The 19,422-nt window shown below is 38.0% G+C and overlaps 1 protein-coding gene across 1 annotated transcript in view; it reads right to left on the minus strand.

The window, feature by feature from the left end:
• DMGDH (dimethylglycine dehydrogenase) overlaps nucleotides 1–19,422 on the minus strand; it is a 44,514-nt gene that overhangs the window by 9,048 nt on the left and 16,044 nt on the right. The window contains exons 6-14 of the mRNA XM_054178236.1: nucleotides 15,558–15,806; nucleotides 14,008–14,206; nucleotides 9,436–9,605; nucleotides 9,129–9,282; nucleotides 8,075–8,240; nucleotides 5,215–5,345; nucleotides 3,859–4,076; nucleotides 1,927–2,084; nucleotides 825–884 (exon numbers count right to left, since the gene is read on the minus strand). Of these exons, the coding sequence (XP_054034211.1) occupies nucleotides 825–884; nucleotides 1,927–2,084; nucleotides 3,859–4,076; nucleotides 5,215–5,345; nucleotides 8,075–8,240; nucleotides 9,129–9,282; nucleotides 9,436–9,605; nucleotides 14,008–14,206; nucleotides 15,558–15,806 (1,505 nt within the window). The remainder of the gene's footprint in view (nucleotides 1–824; nucleotides 885–1,926; nucleotides 2,085–3,858; nucleotides 4,077–5,214; nucleotides 5,346–8,074; nucleotides 8,241–9,128; nucleotides 9,283–9,435; nucleotides 9,606–14,007; nucleotides 14,207–15,557; nucleotides 15,807–19,422) is intronic.

A 19,422-nucleotide genomic window follows, 5' to 3' on the forward strand; every position in this document is an offset into this window, starting at 1 on the left:
ATTGTAAAGATGAAATGTTTAAAAAACATTCATCTTTCTTCTTGGTGTCACTTGTGAAAATGTTACCACTTTATTTCACAGATAAAAAACAGGTAAAGAGATAAAGTCAGAAACAGCCCCTCATTTAGGGCACCTGACTTGAAATATCTACGACCTGAGTTTTAACATTAGAAACTGCACATCCACTGTGCAGGCTTTTTTGTTGGTGGGCTAACTGGTAGTAACAGGTGGCATTAGAACTTCACAGGAAAATATTTCACTAGGCTTCATGGAAAGGTCCTCAATTTGACAGAGTTTAGACATTTGGTTTGGGATCCATTTGAAATGAAAAAGATAATTACGAGCAATTTATGTTTCTATTAGACTATAAGAGAATTTCATCTGACAAACCTGGAAAAAAAAGCATCTGGTTCTTATAAAAAGTGTATTATTTTTTCAGCAATTGCTGCAGAAGAGTGGTAGCCAAGGAAAACAATCCCGTAGACAAGGATCTTCTTTTAACAAGAATAAGCAGGTAACACATCTTCACAATATGAATAGGCTTACTCAGCTTGTATACAGGTACTCTGTTTATAAAGGCACAACTCAAACAAAGAGTTATTTTTCATGCAGATAACATTTAACACTTGCAACTTCCTGATCTAATGTATACTTTTGTTAGCAAGAAACATAGAAAAATATGAAACTCTTTAAACAAATCAGTTAAGTACTTATATTTATTTTTATAGCTTAGTTTGTTTTCTAAACCTATTGTATTTTTCTTTTGAAATGCTTAAAGGAATAAACTTGGATGTAATAAAAACTTTGAATATACCAAGACATACCTTGTTTAGTCTTACAAAGTATTCCAGTCCAGCTTCCAAGGGATTAGTGTCACAGTTCATCTGTTGAAATACACAAATTCACCCTACATACATGTTGGATCATCACAGCCTTTGGGTTGGGGAGTTTATTCATGCTATACACCCTACTTGCTCCTTTGTCAAAGTCTTTTACATTGCACATGTGCTTTTTTTTTTAATAGACTGTAAGTTTCCACTCTGTAATTTCAACAAAATTATCTATAATTATGCCTAACATATAGATAGGTCAACAATTCATCTAAGTTTCAATACACAAAGTAAACACATTTAGCTAAGAAACAGGATTTCTCACCAAAGCAGAATGGAACCTGCAGCAGATTGAGTAACTGGGGTATGTACATTAATTGCAACACAACAGAATGTCTGCTGTGACAGAGAGGACAGTGTGTAACTGGAGAGGGAAGTGAAAAGCAAAGCCAATTTTATTCACCACCTTCCCATTAGGTGTAGGGGTTATGACTTCTTAGGCAGCATATGAAGCAAGAAATAAAAGAATTATCACAGGGAAGGGGGAAAAAAAGGACACCTAAATGGCCACTATTTCACCTTCTTGAGTCCTCTCATTTCCAAAGGAATTAGGAAAAATTTCAAGCAAGCAGAAATATACTCTATTGTGAGTGAAAAAAAAAATCAGCAGGAACAAATTAACAGGAAATTAAAAAGTTTGAAATACAGTCTTAAGTAAGAATAATTTGCCTCTCATGACATATTTATTACAGAAATAAAACATTTTTGGGATTGATCAGCCAAACCTTTGATTTCATAATGCTAGAGATCAGCTAAACCGTCATAATTTTGTTATGTATAAGAGGGAAAACATAAGTGTTTATTGAAGTGTCTCTTTGCCAGCAGTGCAATGAATTATACTAGGTATTTTTATTTGGAACATACACTGTTCAGAATTGTAGCAGTTTTTCCCGCTCGAGGTAATTTTTATTTTCATGCTAAATTGAGAAATCAGAATAAATGGCATATGTGTTAACTGACTACAAGCTGTGTAGTCATAATGATTCATAATGTCATAAGAAACAAAGATAAGAATAAAGAAGTTGTATTTCCTGACCTCTGCTCCCCATGCTCGGAAACCCTTTTCCAGCCTTAAGGCATTCAGAGCATACGTGCCAAAGTTGTCAATTCCTTCTTTTTGGCCGGCTTCCATGATTGCACTGTAAAGAGCTACAGAATCTTCTTTTCTGTGATAGAGCTCCCAGCCCAATTCACCTATAATACAAAAAAGATTAATGTTTTCATGAGATCATCAATGAAACATTCCTAATAAATACCATCCTGTCACTGGTGGGGATCAATACTCTAAGGTCACATTCTAAAGTCAATTCTGATATCATATAGCAAGACCAATTCTCTGAAAGAACCCCAAGAAGAATTATGCCCTAGATCTTAAACAGTGGTACTATTATTCTGATTCAATGTTAACTGAAATCTCTGTGGAAAATCATAATAACCAATAATAAAAGGTCGTCTAATGAAGTCGAAATGAGAGATGAAGCTTAAGGGCATTGCAAATAGATGATGATGTGACCACTGAACAGCAAATGTAACCAAGTGTAAGTAAGCAGAAAATTATCATATCATACTTAGTACAACAGAAAGAGAATCTGAATTACAGTTATTTCAGCTGCTTCAGAATGCTCTGAATTCAGTCTGCTGCAGTAGAGATGGGCATAAAAAGAAGGAAAAGTAAAAAGTAACTAAGAAAACCCAAATACTCAGCACTACAGTGTTACATTTTCAAGGCACTTGACAAACACTAGTATACGGTAATCCAAAACCAATTCTTGACGTTGGTTTTGCAGCAAATACCACAGAGGTTATCAGAATTGGCCTTTTGTTCTGTAAAATAAATATTTACACTATAGGGTATTCCAGAGAAAAAAAGGGTTTGGAAAACTCAGCACAGACCCTGACCACATCACGTTTGAAAATCAATGTACTGTATTTCCTCAGACATGTATACATCACAGTATCACAGTATCACCAAGGTTGGAAGAGACCTCAAAGATCATTGAGTCCAACCTGTCACCACAGACCTCATGACTAGACCATGGCACCAAGTGCCACGTCCAATCTCCTCTTGAACACCTCCAGGGACTGTGACTCCACCACCTCCCTGGGCAGCACATTCCAATGGCGAATGACTCTTTCCATGAAGAACTTTCTCCTCACCTCGAGCCTAAACTTCCCCTGGCACAGCTTGAGACTGTGTCCTCTTGTTCTGGTGCTGGTTGCCAGAGAGAAGAGACCAACCCCTTCCTGGCTACAACCACCCTTCAGGTAGTTGTAGAGAGCAATGAGGTCTCCCCTGAGCCTCCTCCTTTCCAGGCTAAACAATCCCAGCTCCCTCAGCTTCTCCTCACAGGGCTTGTGCTCAAGGCCTCTCCCCAGCCTTGTTGCCCTTCTCTGGACACGTTCAAGTGTCTCGATGTCCTTCTTAAACTGAGGGGCCCAGAACTGGACACAGGACTCAAGGTGTGGCCTAACCAATGCAGAGTACAGGGGCACAATGACTTCCCTGCTCCTGCTGGCCACACCATTCTTAATGCAGGCCAGGATGCCATTGGCCCTCTTGGCCACCTGGGCACACTGCTGGCTCATGTTTAGGTGGGTGTCAATCAGCACCCCCAGGTCCCTCTCTGTTTGGGAGCTCTCCAGCCACTCTGACCCCAGCCTGTAGCTCTGCATGGGGTTGTTGTGGCCAACGTGCAGCACCTGGCACTTGGATTTGTTGAATGCCATTCCATTGGACTCTGCCCATCTGTCCAGTCGGTCAAGGTCCCTCTGCAGAGCCCTTCTGCCCTCTAACAGATCAACATCTGCTCCCAACTTGGTGTCATCTGCAAATTTGCTGATGACACTGCATAAACCACAATGAACCTTTTGCTTCTGAATACATGATGAGATATAGTTTTCAACATAGTTACAGTTATTATTTTAGTCATTGTTGCTTTCCTTAAGAGCTCTTTTCTCTGTTCCTTACCTGTGTATGATATTCTAATGGCAGTAGTAGCAATATCAGAAAGTTTCAGGTGTCTAGACTGGAGAAACTTAAATGAACCATCACTCAGATCCTCATTTGTTAACTTCTGGAGGACCTGTCGTGCATATGGACCCGCTACACCAAGTACTCCCATCTCATCTGTGATGTTTTCTATTTCAACTTTGTATCCACCACTCATTACCTTCTCTTCTATCCATCTGCACATAAAACACAACATTGATAGTATTTTTTTAAATAAAAAATAACTGATTAAATAAAAAATTTAAGGGAATAATTCCTCACAGCAGCTTCCAGTCCCACACCTTCTCAAAACCAATGGAACACTGATTTGCCTTTAGATCAAAAATGTGTTAATAAAAAGAATAAGGAATAAACACAATGAATGCAAGAGATCGCCAAATAAATTCCTGTGTAAACAGAAATGTACAACCAAGTTTGATCCTATACTTACAAATATATTTTAGACCCTTACAAAGTACTACTTTCTAAAGCACTGTTAAAACATCTCAGGCACAGGGGAGCATCAAACAGGACTGTACAAATTCCGTAGAAGTAAATCTGGTTCTGCCATTTTGTTCCTGAATGTGCCAATGGTCCTACTGATTCTCATGGGACTGTTATGGAACAGTACATTATTCACTATGTGTTTGGGGTAGCAAATTTCAACCTTTTATGACTTGATTAATTTTCAGTAACTGTTTTTCCAGCAATCTCCAATAAGAAACACTGGGTTTCTCTGTGCATATGTATAGCTGCTAATATCACCAGAAATGTAATTTCCAATGCTCATATATGTAAAGCATTTTAATGAAGTCATCCTGCAACTGTTTCTACTTCCTTTCTTTCTGTGGTTTCACTTTGTGACCTCAGAGACCAAAGCAGAAGTCAGTATCACAGTATCAGGAATACTGCACTACCCATCTGTATTGGCCAGGTCAGTGCCTCTAAGTTCATTCATGTTTAAAGCCAATTTTCTTCTTTGCGTAAGAGAAAACACAGAAAGGAACAACCAAGCTGTGTTCCATCATACAATGCCAAACACAAACAGGTTCAACAACAAAACAAGAACTACCCTATTAAAGTGTATTACATAACTATGAGTAAATTGTCCATTTTTTTCTACATCTGCAATAATCCAACATGTAACTGCTTATGCTTCAGGTTTCAAGTCAGTTGAGTTTCTAAGAAACCAAAATCAATAAATAAGTAGAATTCTCGTGAACTTAATGACAAGTTTGTTGAGTAATTATTAAGAATTTGGCACATAGCATACAGGTTTCTATATTAATGTGACTGTATAGTACTATGTACTTACTGTATCAAAAACAAACTAACCTCAGATCATGGAGTTCTGATCCTGATCCAGTCACAAGCATAAATTCTCCAGGATGCAGTTGAGAGACTGTTAGCTCAGCATAAACTTTTCCTCTAGGTGTTAACATATGGCTTATATTTGTGGAACCCACCTACAGAGTAAAACTTGCAAATATTTATAATGCAAAATAAAACTTTGGAATTCTTAAACATTATGAAGTAGAAATGTGTCTTCAACAAATAAATGTTTTATGTTTGTTCTGCTATGCCATAATATGAGTGGACAGATCACAATGGGTCACGCTAAAGCGTTACAGTGGAAACTTCAAATTTTCTTGCAGAAAATGTTGATGGTTTAAAAATTAATCAAGACCTTTATAAATACTTGTGAATTGTGTTAGACAAGATGTTCCCAGGCTACATTTAAGAGTGCATTTTTAATGCAAGAGGACACAGTCTCAACTGTGCCAGGGGAGGTTTAGGCTGGATGTTAGGAGGAAGTTCTTCGTAGACAGATTGATTCACCATTGGAATTGGCTGCCCAGGGAGGTGGAGGAGTCACCATCACTGAAGGTGTTTAGGAAGAGACTTGATGGGGTGCTTGGTGCCATGGTTTAGCTGATAAGATAGTGTTGGGTGTTAGGTTGGACTCAATGATCTCAAAGGTCTCTTCCAACCTGGTTAATTCTATTCCATTCTAGTCAATCAATTTTAGTTTGTTCTCTTATCAGAAAAGTTTCTGTTATTGATCTAAATATTCCTTTTCAATCATGTGAACAAGGCTTTCAGATCTCAAAAGAATAACATATATTTTGCCCCTTACTTTAAAGAAAGAAATACTGAGTTGGCTTCTGCTTTGTGGCACAAATTTATGAATGTTTTTATATTTTATGTTGTTGCTCATTGAGAAGCTGCAGCTCTGTAGATTTTAATCTGCCTCTCTAGAGGCAGACTTTCAAGTAACAGTTACTTGTTTGTGACCATAAAATATATACATGTTCATACAGATATCATTCGTAGAAACATAAATATTAATATGCCATAGCATTGTGCTGATCTGGTTCCAGAGGTAGAACTTCAGTCTCTCTTTACTTCACTTGGCTTTCTTAAGGAGCTCTTCAATCACTCATTCAGTACCCAGATTCTGGACAATGAATGGGAAAAAGGAAAAATATTGCAGATACTAACATTCTTTTGCAAGGTCCTATTACATTAATGTAGGGACTGGCATATTACTGGTACGTAGTTGAATTTTCAGGATCTGATGCCAGTCACAGTCAGCCTAGTTGTGATACAAATTTATCTTCAGTAACTTTACTGAATTATTTTATGATGCAGACAAATATGAATGGTATCAAAAATGAGATGGATTAAATAACCAACTGCTGTGAATGCTGGATTTTTATGTGGACTCGTTTTTGTTTGTTTTATTTTGTGATCTATATTTCGCTTCCCCCTTCATAATACTGATTAATGTCCATAGAACACAATCGTTGTGTTGTCATAATTCCATTTCATCTTGTTTTCCCTCTGTCACATAAATATCCATGCCACCAATGACACAGTTACCTTACCTCTAGCACAATCTAGAAAGAAGGCAAATTTTTTTGTATTGCTGTGACAAAATTAATTAAAAAAAAATTAAAAAGACCACATGGTAGTTCAGGTTCTTCTTTCTCCTAAACCTGTAGGATACCATTATTGTGTACAGCCCTCCCCTTCAGTTGGTACTGACCTCTGAGAAGTTATCTAACCCTGTAATTACAGCCTCAGTTTACTACTTCCTTATACTTCCTCCCTCTGGTGTCTGAAGCAGCTAGAACCATCATCTACAGCAAAAAAACCCAAACAAACCCAATTAAATTCTGACATGAAATGAGCAAACCTCTGTAGCACACCAGAAGATTTATCTCTGAAGTCAAAGACAATACACAAGAATGGTTGCCCAAGCAGGAACCTGAAAGGACTCATGGAGCACTGCTATAAGCTGAGGACCAAGAATAAGAAACCTGGAGTAGTTTTTTACAGTATGCCAGTTTTGAAAATGAGATCAAATTCTGAGAATCTGTGAGCAGTCACACTTGTGGACAGGTGTGAGCTGAAATTTGAATATCCTGAACACTTGCAACCCTCCCTGCTCCCGGCAGCCAGCTGTAAAAACAGTCACTGTGAAAGGATGGAAAACAAGCATAGGTCATATGAAAAACAAAACAAAACAAACAAACATAAAAAGGCAACAAAACCCTTGGGCATCCAAGAAGAATAGGTCATCCAGCTGTGGTCAGGTAAGAGCACCTTCCATTGTTCTACTCTGTTGCCTCAAGCTGCCACAGTGCAGCACAGGCAAAGGCAGGCAGTTGCCAAGCTATTCTGCTATTTAGTACTGTAAAACAATTGGAGGTAAGAGTCACTTGGACTTCCTTAGACAAAGATTTGAAACACAGGAGATTCTGTCTGAATGAAAGAGAACATTTTACTATAAAGGCAGGTAAGCAGAGGAACAGGTGACCCAGAGAGATGGTAGAGTCCTCATCCTTGAAGATGCTCAAAAGCCATATGAACATAATTCTAGGCAATGAGCTCCAGGTGACATGCTTGAACAGGGGGTTGAACAGGATGACCTAGAGAGGTCCCTTTCCAACCTCAACCATTCTCTGGTTCAATGATCTGTGCCAAAATGTACATTTAGTTACAGTTGTAATAACTCCATTGTTTGTGCTCTTAACAGAGTGAATTACATCTCCTGACACAGCAACCTCTCCAAAGGATCTGAGTGTTTGGCATTTGAAAAATAGACCAATATTATGCTTCACTTTCCATGTCTGAAAGAGATCTCTCTTGTCTAATCCTACATTAAATCAGTTATCACTGTCCCATTTACCTTTGGAACAACATTTGCAAATAGATGATCCAGCAGCTTAACAGAATCTGTGCCTTTTACTTTAAACTTGCCAAATGGTGACAGGTCAATCACACCGACTTTTTCCATAACCTGTTTATACTCGCGACCCACAGGGTCAAACCAATTTGTGCGCCGAAAACTGGGTCTGAAACAGAGCATTTACACACATAAAACACTATATGGATTTTTTTGTGCTCTTTTCAGCAAAAAGTAGTCTTCCATTTCTTCAGTTTAATAATCACTCAAAAGAGATAGACTTTACCAGTTGTAGGTAGCTTACCCAATATTTTCCTTGGTCTAACATAGCTTAATTATTAAAGTTCTTTAACACACAGAGAGAGATTTTATCAACCATTTTGTTCAATAAACTGTGAACTGTTCAGATGTTAGAAGAAGTAGTAGTCTGTCAAGTGTAAATTTGCAGCATTTGTGATGAATTGTTTATTTGAGTTTAAGGTGTCAAAGGCCTTATTTCTGAAGCAAAGTGTGTCTCTTTATGCCTTTATGAGCCTCACTTACACTGGGACTCTAGTACCTTGGTGAAAAACATTTCTTTGCTCCCTTGTGCAAGCACATAACTAGGTGGGCAGGTACAGAGGGAAAAACAAAATAAAATAAAAGAAAGAAGGAATGGTCTTCTCTTTTCCTAAGAATTATACAGAGATGAATGGGCTTTTTCACAAAAGCGTTATTATTTGATCAGAAGCACAGTAGAAGAAAGGGAGAAAAAAAACCCCAAATTTATAATGAACAAATTCTTCTATTATCTCTTCTTTGAGCTAGACTGCTCCCTGGTACCCTAAATCTATTAAGAGTTACAGGATATGTTGATGTGTATTTTGAAATGTCTGCATGATCAGAATGAAATGGATTCTAAACTATGGCAAAACCAAGAATGGAAAACCAACCTAATAGATACCTTGAGCTGAAAGTAACAGTAAATGTATGTTTCTCATTAAATGTAACTCATCTGGCCCTCACTATCATGACACTTTATCTGGGGGGAAAAATGAAAAATTAATCTTTCATTTACTTGTATCCAGTCTCATCTCCGGGTTTGTAGAACCAATGAGGTTGCTCCCATCCTGCGTGAAAGCCCATTGAACATTTTGATTTCAGCAAATCATACAGCCCACTGGTTCTCTCTGTTGGTCTCCCAGCAAATCTTTCTTCCTTAGGGTAACCAACTAGAGGGAGGTAAAAAAAGCCCAGATAAAACCCCATTGCATATCAAGATCATCACCAAGTTAGAAGACATGTATAAAGAGAGAAATCCACAGGCAGGCTTTGATGGAACACGTTTTCAGGATAGAAACCTCTTTTTAAAAATGCCTTCTTACCAATGTTATTAAAACCGTAAGACTCTCTTGCTTTGGCTGCTGTGAATTCTGTGGTTGTCCACTTTCCGTAGCGGTTGGGATCTAATTCTATCAGGTCAAATGGAGGTTCCCCTTCAAGGATCCAGTCACTGAGGTATTTTCCTATGCCACCAGCATGTATAATACCATACCTTAAAACCAGAAAAAAAGTACTGCAATGACAAGTCTTTTTTGTCTTGTTATTAAAAATCAGTACTATTGTATACTGCTAATACACCCCTAAAGCACTTCTAATTTTCCCTTTGTTTTTGTTTGTTTGTTCTGTTTTGTCTTGTTTTCCAATTCTACATACTTTACTGACAGGTATTTCTACTGTCCCACTGTTAGCAGCACAACTCCACTGCTAATGCACAGCAGTTGTGGTGCTTGAGATTAGAGCAAGCTTTTTCTTTCCCTAAAGTTCAGAACTTAACAGTCTTTTCCAGGGACAAAGAAAGTTCTGAAACCCTGACATCCATTAAATAAATTTTCTAGTCTTTTTCAGTCAGGTTTGATTAAACCAGATTCAGATTTGAAAGTCTGTTTGAGACAGTCTAGCAGTTACAGTGAGTATTTATATTATAGTGACAAGAAAAATAGCAGTAAAAGTCAGAAGACAATGCTATTGAGATTTTAAAGAGGCTGAATTACCATCAGTCCACAGAAAACCAGGGAATGTTGAGGAAGTAGGGATAAAATGAGAAAACTTGTTTCCAGGGGTGCCAGAGTTTGAAAGCTGTCTTTTCTAACCTGATTTACCTTCTCTGTTCTTCACTACATCTACAAAAAGAACTGGTTCCAAGAAAACTTACGCTAACAAAATGAACCTATAGAAATTTTCTCCTACCAGTCTGTAGCAAAAGCCTGCCCTGTCTCTACAGAAAGAGTGTGTGAAGGATCAGACTGCAGAGGAGATCTCTTGTTAGAAACCCTATATTTAAAGACCCCACATCAGACAGGAAAGGTTGATGTCCAAAAGTTATGAAGTCATAAAGGTCTCCTTACTTAATCATTTTGTATTTAACTCAAACTTTCAATACCCTTGACATCTTGGCAATCACAGGGAAAAAGCTGTGCATGAAATGTGCTCCTGCAAGGTACCTGGATTGGACAACATCAACAGCTGGGGACATGGATCTTTGTTGTGCTGCAGTATGTGTCACTATTCAGTCTACAGACACCCCAGATTTGACACCGAAACATTTAATGACAAATAATTATTTGACACCGAAACATTTAATGACAAATAATTATTTATACTAAATGTTTTTTAAAAATTATTTTAATGTCTCTGTGAATTAGATTGCCATGTGAAAAGAAATTCTTAGTTTGTGAAATGCTCCAATAAGCACAACAGAAAAATCCTTGAAGGAATAGCAAGTCTGTCCAAAACCAAGTTTAGATTAGCACACAGCCATTAAATGACAGATACTCAGTGAATAGTGAAGCCAAAACAAACCTGTGCTGCTGCTCATTGAGTCTGCATTCTGCATTCTATGTCCTCAGTTAAATAGGCACAGATCTTACAAAAAATAATTACACGTTAATTCCATTCTAATTCATGTACGTAGGAGGAATTAATTCAGAATATACAGACAACTTAGTTCTAGCTCTTTCAGAAAGCCTGACTTCCTAATATTCGTGAGATTACTCATATACTGGGGCTGTGTCTGTAAATTATTTATTTAAATAAAACAGATGATTACATGAAGTAATTCTGCCAAACACAGTGCTTAAAGCGGTTCAGCACAACTCTTCAGACTACAAGCACAACCTTCTATTACCTTGGAGTAAGTGTGAGTGCCTCTAAACTGCCACTCTGCAAGTACTACAGAAAAGTTGTCCATCGTTGGTGTTCATTTAACTTGTCAGCTGTAAGTTATTTATGGTTATAATTTATGTGATCACAGTTATACCACCTTCAAAAGTTTTAGCCAGTTTAATTCTACCTTGCACCTTCCACTGCAGCCAAGAGCACAGGGGAACACAGCACAGAAACTGCTGCATGACTATGAGTGGTGACAGACCAAATATGTTATATTTTTAAAATTCAGCTGAAGAGTGAAGCAAGAGAGCCTGGGAGGCCACCCTGAAATGTGGAATTCCTGCTACAGGCTGAGTGGTCTCTGCACTCTGCAGAGCTTTTCAACATTGACTCTGTGCAGACAGTTGATTTGGGTGCTTCTAGCTGGGCCTGCATTCCCAGAAATTTTAACTTACAGCAGGGTCCCCAAATCTGTGATTACCTCAGAAATGAATGTTACCCATTGATACCTAATGGGTATTAATATATCCACTATAGTTCTGCTACACAAGAATTAAACACATGATGTGCTGGCAAAGGTTATTACAAGCAGCTTTAAAGAGTGGTATAGTCTTTATATGTGGATTTAGTGAGAATATTCTTAATGAACGCAAACTCCCTTCTCTGTTTTACTTCTCTCCTTCCAATCCCTGCCAGATCACCTTCTGCTTCACCCCTGTTCTAGTCTTGTGTCATACTGTCTTACTAGTTTATGAGTCCTTGCTTCTCACTGATTTTTTTCCCTATGAAATCTCAGACCCTGCACACCATGGTTCCTTTTCTAGTGTCTATATCTGAAGTTTGGTAATTTTTCTGCAGAAGAACTCCTGTTGAGTCTCTGGCTATGGAATACTACCGTAAACAGGAATCTTTGTGCATGATTAGTAAACCTCTAGGAAGTATTTATGAGCTGTAACTCTATGAAGGCTTGTGAACAGGACTTGGGAGAAAGGTCACTTCTTCCAAAAGCTGAGTTCATTTTCAGAAAAGAGAGCTGAGCTTTTAAAAAGACTTTACCCCTAAAACTTTAACTCAGCAAAAATACATACCATCCAATAATGTCAGTCTTCAGAATGGTTACGCTGATTTGACTTAAACTTTCTGAATAAAATACTAGTCTACACTTGTTTAAGTTTTCAAAGCTGTGAGTAACTGAAAATTTGAAGCATTGAGCAACCTTAATAATAAGCAGTGCCACAAGCTCTGCCAACTATACTTATTAACTTCTTTACACATTAAAATGCATAGCAAACTGCTAATTTTAGATAATAAAAATCCCCTAAACTAACACCACTAAGTCCTCTGTCACAATGTCCCTGCTAGTTGACTACAAGATAAGGATTTGCTAATGCACACAAAAAATTACAACACTGGTAGAAACACAGTGGTGATCCATAAGCATAGAACAGAGTCAAAAGTCCCTGAAAAGCAGACAATGCAATACTCTCACAGCAACATAATTGAGACTTCTGTCTAAACATTTAGAGATTAATCAAATTCCTGAAATAAGTTGTTTAAAGAAACTTAAACATACAACACTGCTTTTCATTTTTTCCTGTATGGAACTTTGATTCTTCTCCCATTGACACCGATGAGGGAAAACAGATTCCAGACTTTGGCAGCTGAGTAATGAACTTAAACAGTCTTTCTGGTGAGCAAGGACTAGATAAACCACTTTTGTAACTATAAGTTCTGCAAATGTTACTAAAAGATAACAACTTAAAAAAAAAAAAAATCCAAGCAGCAAAGGTGAATACCTTTCACAATGAATCATTGCAAAATTACCAAACCTTTTTATTTTGAGGGCCTCAAAGATCATGCTAGTGATACTGCCTTATCTTATGAACTGAGCGTTTGCTTGTTTTGGATTAAAACAAACCTGGATAAAGCTGAGCTGGATTTTGAACAGCAAATTAGGCAATTGGAATGACAATGTAAACAGAATGTGTTCAATAACATGCATCTGAAGTTGCATTTAGTGCATTCTACCCATCTTGAATCAATGGTCAAATTAAGGTAAGTAATGAGAAGTGGTTTACCATTGACTTTAGTGCAGTCAGAGTACATAAGAAATAAATTGCATTCAAAGAAAATATGACAATGGGCAGGAGAATGAGACCAGTAAAACACTCCTTCCTGCTGCCACACTGCCCTTTCCATTTCTTTTCTCTGACATGCAGCATCATAATTTTTCAACTCAATCTTCAACAGCCAAGACCAATACTGTCTTTGTATCCCTAGAGCAGTTACCCAGTATGCTGGCAATGCCTTTTGCTTAGTGTACCTTCAACTCTACACCAGAAAGTTAACACTTCATATTAAAAGTTCTCCCTGTACCACTCATTCTTGCACACCTTCAATTTCTGTCATAGACAAAACAATTGTTGGCACACTATAATGAAAAGTATTATGCAAAATTACCTGGGAAGTGTATTGTAAAACCCAGAACTTGCTACACAGAGAGTACCAGTATCTGTGGTGCTTTGTGAAGTAGTAACTAATGTCAGATACTGGCCTCCAGAATGGAAGAAGGAAGCAAACTGAAAAAAATAGTGAGAGTTATGAAGAAGAAGTAAGATAGAAGGATGAGCTTCTGTAGTGCTCTGTAGATAGCAGTAAGTAAGACTATTTCCAATTACATTTTACATAAAACGTGTGCCAAATAAGCCGCAAACCCATCAAAACATGCAAAGCTTTAGCTGACACTTTAAGAATACGACATTAAAAGTTGTCACAAAGAATATACTCACCCAAAACCAATAGCTACCCAGTAATTTCTGACACCCTGATGTGGCCCCACCATAGGAAGAATGTCTGGAGAATAGGTGATAGGACCAGCAATTGTGTTTATGATATCTGCTTTTTTCAGAATGGGAACCATTTCCATAGCAGCCTCAATGTGCTCCATTATTCTGTCTAAATCAGGTTCAAAAAGCTCTTTTCCAAAACCTGCACAAATATTTGACTCATTACATACTTAATTACACTGATACACTTGTTTACATTTTAAATAGAATTATGAGATCTACATATATAAAAATTATATGGAATTCATCAGTATGTTCAAGCCTCTACCATCCTACACAAGAAAAAGGGCATGCATAAATCCCGAGTTACCTGCAGGATAAGTTTATTGTCACTGCAGTTATACTGTCCTCTATACATATTTGTTTAACCCTAAGGTCACACTAATTTAACAATGAAGTAGAAAGGAAGTGAGGTAACACAGAAACTTCCTTCTAAGTTAATAAAAACTTTTTTTTTTTTTCAATAAGCCATCAACTTGAGGAGGGGAAGAAATATTTTGTCTGTGCCACCTTATGATTTCCACGGGTTTTAGTGAATTTCCAGACATATTTCACCCATCAGTATGGGCTCTAAGCATTACTGAACATCACTTTGTAGAGAGACTTGATAACTGCTAGAGACAGTAAGTTCAGGAAGCTTTGCCAGTGCAATCCAAAGCCCAGCAGTGCTGATTGCACTTTCTCAGGAAATGCATTTTGGTCTTTTTGAAACAGGAACACTATTGACTCAATATAACTTGTGAATGGAAAGCTGGAGCCTAAATATAACATAACTTTTTAAAAAATCTATTATATGAAGCAGCATGTCATAGTTAGGATTTTTGTAATACAGCAATTCAATACAAATCTACAAATCTCTTGCTCTTAAAACTGAGCACAGCATTTTTTCCAAGACATTTCTTTGCTATACCTGTGTTCCTATTTGACAACCACATTACCTCTGAGGAAACAGCAAAAATTCAGTGTCCCTGTCAGTATGCTGGAGAGAACTGTAGCTTAGAAAAGTCCCTATTCAGATGCAAATGTCTAAATAACAGATTTGGTGACTACATCTAATCACAACACTTCAGCACCCTTTGAAAGAGTAGGATAAGACTACATGATAGATGTGTACTCTGTGCCTATTCAAATTTTTTTTATGTTACATTTTAAACTCTGTTCACTCTTGCCTTCAAAGTAACAATTATTCTTTGAAAAAAGTTTCTTCATTACAGTCACTCACCACAAATACTTTTTGTTTTCCATCCAATAAGGCAGCATGATGGGTAGGGATTACAACGTTTGCTAGCGCTTATCAAGTTTAAAGACTTAACATTCTTAACTACAGTATCACAGTATCACAGTATAACTAAGGTTGGAAGAGACCCCAAGGATCATCAAGTCCAACCTGTCCCAACAGACCTCATGACTAGACCATGGCACCAAGTGCCACGTCCAATCTCCCCTTGAACACCTCCAGGGACGGCGACTCCACCACCTCCCTGGGCACCTACCTGGTGGGACTCCATTTGTCACCCATGAGTCCTGCAGCTTCATCTTCTCCTCACTTTCATATGGACCAAATAAAAGACCATCTCTTTCTTGCCTTAGATAATAAGATCCTTCTAAATCACGAATCACTGGCAATTCTGTTTTTAGGGCTTTCACTTCAGGGATAGTTGATGTTACAACATACTGATGATGGACAGGTATAAGAGGGTGCTGCAGGCCAATCATCTTGCCTACATCACGAGCCCAGAAGCCTAGAGAAGACCAAAAATAACAATAAAAAAAAAAAAATTCAAATACTAATTTCAGTGAATGTAAAATAACAATTACACATTTTCAGGAAGCACTGTGCTTTGTTATCCATACTTTTATTTTCCATACTTTCCACATTTTTTATTCCATACTTTTTATTTGCCCATTATTTGTTGTACTACCCAGGCAATTTTCTCTCTGTAATTCCCCATCCTTGTTTCTAATTATACTACCTTGTATTATTCTAGTATACACATATCTAAGAAATAATTGGTAAAATATAAGTTAGGTCTCTACAAGTTTAGAAGATAATTTAATTACCAGTCTCACAAGCCCCATGGTTTATTTCAGTAAGGGAAATGTAATGTAGCCCTAGAAAAGTAAGAGACACTTAAAAATTGGAATAAATTAGCTTGCACCATAGGTGTTAACGTATCCTATTTACAATCAACCACATGAGCTACCATGCTTTCCCAAGAAACCCCAACAGAGAAAGACAGTATTTTCAGCCGTCTAATCGCAATAATGTAAATTTCCCTCCTCTTTCACATACATGATAAAACTTGTATTACTAATGGCTCTCATATAGCAATCAATTCATTACAATGTTCCTATTGGTGAGTAATCAGCATGCTCTCCTGTAGATGGCTGGTTAAAAGTTCTGATACAAACTGTGACAAGAGAATGCAAGTAACAACTTTCCTGCCCCTGAAGTCTGCTCAAGTTCCTTCATGTATACTACTAGGCATAAATTAAAGAATATATAATTTTTCTCTGTTAAGGTTAAGCTGGTAAGATACATTGACTTAGTGAGGTACCTGAGTCAAATTCGAGGAGTGACTATCTTACTAGCTTGGGTTCTGCGTGACAGCCCACATCTGCCTTGAGGTTAGAACGTACAGACTTTCAAATCAGACAGATAAAACTGACTGCAATGGCAGCTGCCGTGTGTAGCTTGTAATATACCTCAGCCCCGGTCTCCTGACTCTGCATCAAGGATAAGAGGTCTTAGAAGTGGAAATGAAGGGGAGAAATCTAATGAAGCAGGAGTTTCTGAGGAGTCTGGAAGTAAGGGTTGGGGGAAGGCAAAATGAAAGCAGACGAAGTATCAGGGCCTTCCAAATAAAAGGCTATGTACTGTACACCATCTGAAAAAGGAAGGCAAGTCAGCCTGGTTCCTACATAACCAACTGACTCCAATCGGCGCAAATCTCCGGCAAGATTTGCTGCCTAACGTAACTGCCCTTTCTCCTGGGACACGTTGCCTAGCTTAACATGAAGCACAACTTCTCTGCCTTTTGGCTGCATATTTGTCTTATCTTTCTCTTCAATTTCATACTCTTCACAACCTGGTCAAAATTCAACCCTCAGAGCCCTGAGGGCACTACCAGACATTAGCAATCCTGAACAGCCTCATCTGGGACTTCTGCCCACACCACTGCCCATAGGACCAGAAGCCCCATTTCAGGTCATCTCAGAGCATTCAGAACTTGTCTGAGCTGGTTTGACTGTAGGTGTGTCTGTTTACCGCTCTGTCACAACCATGCCTGTGTTTGGCCATGGACCTCATTGATCCAGACCCTGATCCGTGAACTACTTCTCTGTGTTTCTGTCTGTTGACCGGTGGGCAGTATCTGATCCTGATTACTGTCACCAGACTTGTTTCTGACTTTTGGATCAACTGCCTGACTTGGCCTCTGCCTGGCTTCATCACCATGGTTCTCTCTGTGCCTCATCCCCACATACCTGGCTGTAGATACGGACTGTGGGCCAACTCCAGCTACCAGGCCTGGGCCTGACCTTCTCTCTCTCTTGCACCCTGTACAACAGAGCCCCTGCTGGCTTGGCTTCTGCTCCATCAGCCTTGTCACCATGCTTGGCTCCCTATCTGCAGGAAGCAGCTGGCCAATGCTGCTTGACGACATTAACTTGGGGAGTATATCCTCTCTTCTCTGACACTGCCTAAAGCCTGGGGAATTAGGAAAGTTGAGTTGGGCTGCGGTGGTCTTGTGCCATTCACCCATGTCAGGAAGGCTGTCAGTCTCTTATTTAAATATTACAAACCAGTCTCAGGGTCTAACAGACACAAGTTTCTGAGGAGAAAAGTTTTCCGTGGTGACTCATGACAATTGCCAATAACCACCTAAAGGAAGGGAGCAAGAAATCCAGGATCATGACAGAGATCTCTTCAATTAAAAGCCTCTGCCCTGAAAATACTAAAACCTAGTATCTGTTGTTCTGCATTTATCATCTGTAAAGTTTTGGCTTCTTAATGGCATCCTCACCACTTTGAAGGAGATTTATTGACAGAACACCTGTTAAGTCTTAAAAGTTCAATTGGCTCAGGAAGATCATGCTGTAGTCCTACAGTGAGTGAACCAAAACATCCTTCACTGAAACCTGATATATGCTTCCTTATACAAAACACAATCAAGAAATCCTGACAAAGCTGAATTTCTAACACATCTGAAAAGTTTTCCTCCATTAAACGTGACAAATAAAAATGCGGGTTTACATGGAGGCTAACAGTCTCTAGGGAACTTATTCTGATTTGGACATTTCATCTACAAAGAAAACTGTTTTAAGATAAGGTCAGCTAATGATCCACAAAGGAAAGGTGAAGCAGCAGCAAATTCCATCTCTGCTTTCCTTCAAAAATTGTTTTGACTTAAAGAGATATTTGGAAAATAAATAGGACTCATTAAAACAGAAACAGTGGGAAAACACAGAAAGCAAGCATATTCAATCTTCTCAAACAAAATTAACATGATAGACATCATTTTAGGTCTTTGAAACTTAACTTTGTTTCTTCCAAGTTAACAAATTTCTTAGGCATTAAATATGCAGAAGTACCTTACAAACACAGCTGATTTTAAATTGCTTTTGAATTAAAGGCAAATAGGTTAGATTTGCTCAAAATCAAATCCTAAATATTGTACCTCTAGAAAAATCACACATAGTAAATGCTTATTTAATCCCTGAGAATAACAACAGCTGACGTTTACTAAATGAAAAATATTACAGTTTCTTTGTTTGAACCATGTGCAAAATCTATTACAAACACAAAAATGGCAAAAGGATGGATATGTCCTCTGAAACAAAATTCTGATTGGAAGCAGATGTCAAGTCCTATCACACATGGCAGAGATAAAGGCTTAAATTATATCTCTAGGACATTTGTGAAGATTAAACTGTAAAGATTGCAAACATCCGATGCTGAAATGTTTATTGTGGTATTACTTAGAATATCTGCTGAACTATGTTATCTGACTATCTTGTTTTTTAAAAATAAAATCTTCCATCACTATGCATCTATAAGTGTATACATCCATGTCTGCAAATGCATGCTTAGATACAAATACATACAGTAGATATAAACTAAATTCACTATTTTTGCAGACTTTAATCAAACATTCCATTATAAATAAGCTGCAAATTACTTCAGCAGGCACAGAACCAGTTAGTTCATGTCAGGGATTATTTATTAAGCATCTGCTTCCATCCAAAATGGAAATATCACATAAGGAACAGCTAAAGATTGGTTGAAACCAGTTTGTTCGAGTTCCTCAGCAGATGTCAGTTGGAGGATGAGGGGAGAGAGATTATGTAGAGAGTCTT

Source organism: Dryobates pubescens, chromosome Z, assembly GCF_014839835.1.
Source record: "Dryobates pubescens isolate bDryPub1 chromosome Z, bDryPub1.pri, whole genome shotgun sequence".
In the NCBI taxonomy this organism is placed as follows: domain Eukaryota; kingdom Metazoa; phylum Chordata; class Aves; order Piciformes; family Picidae; genus Dryobates; species Dryobates pubescens.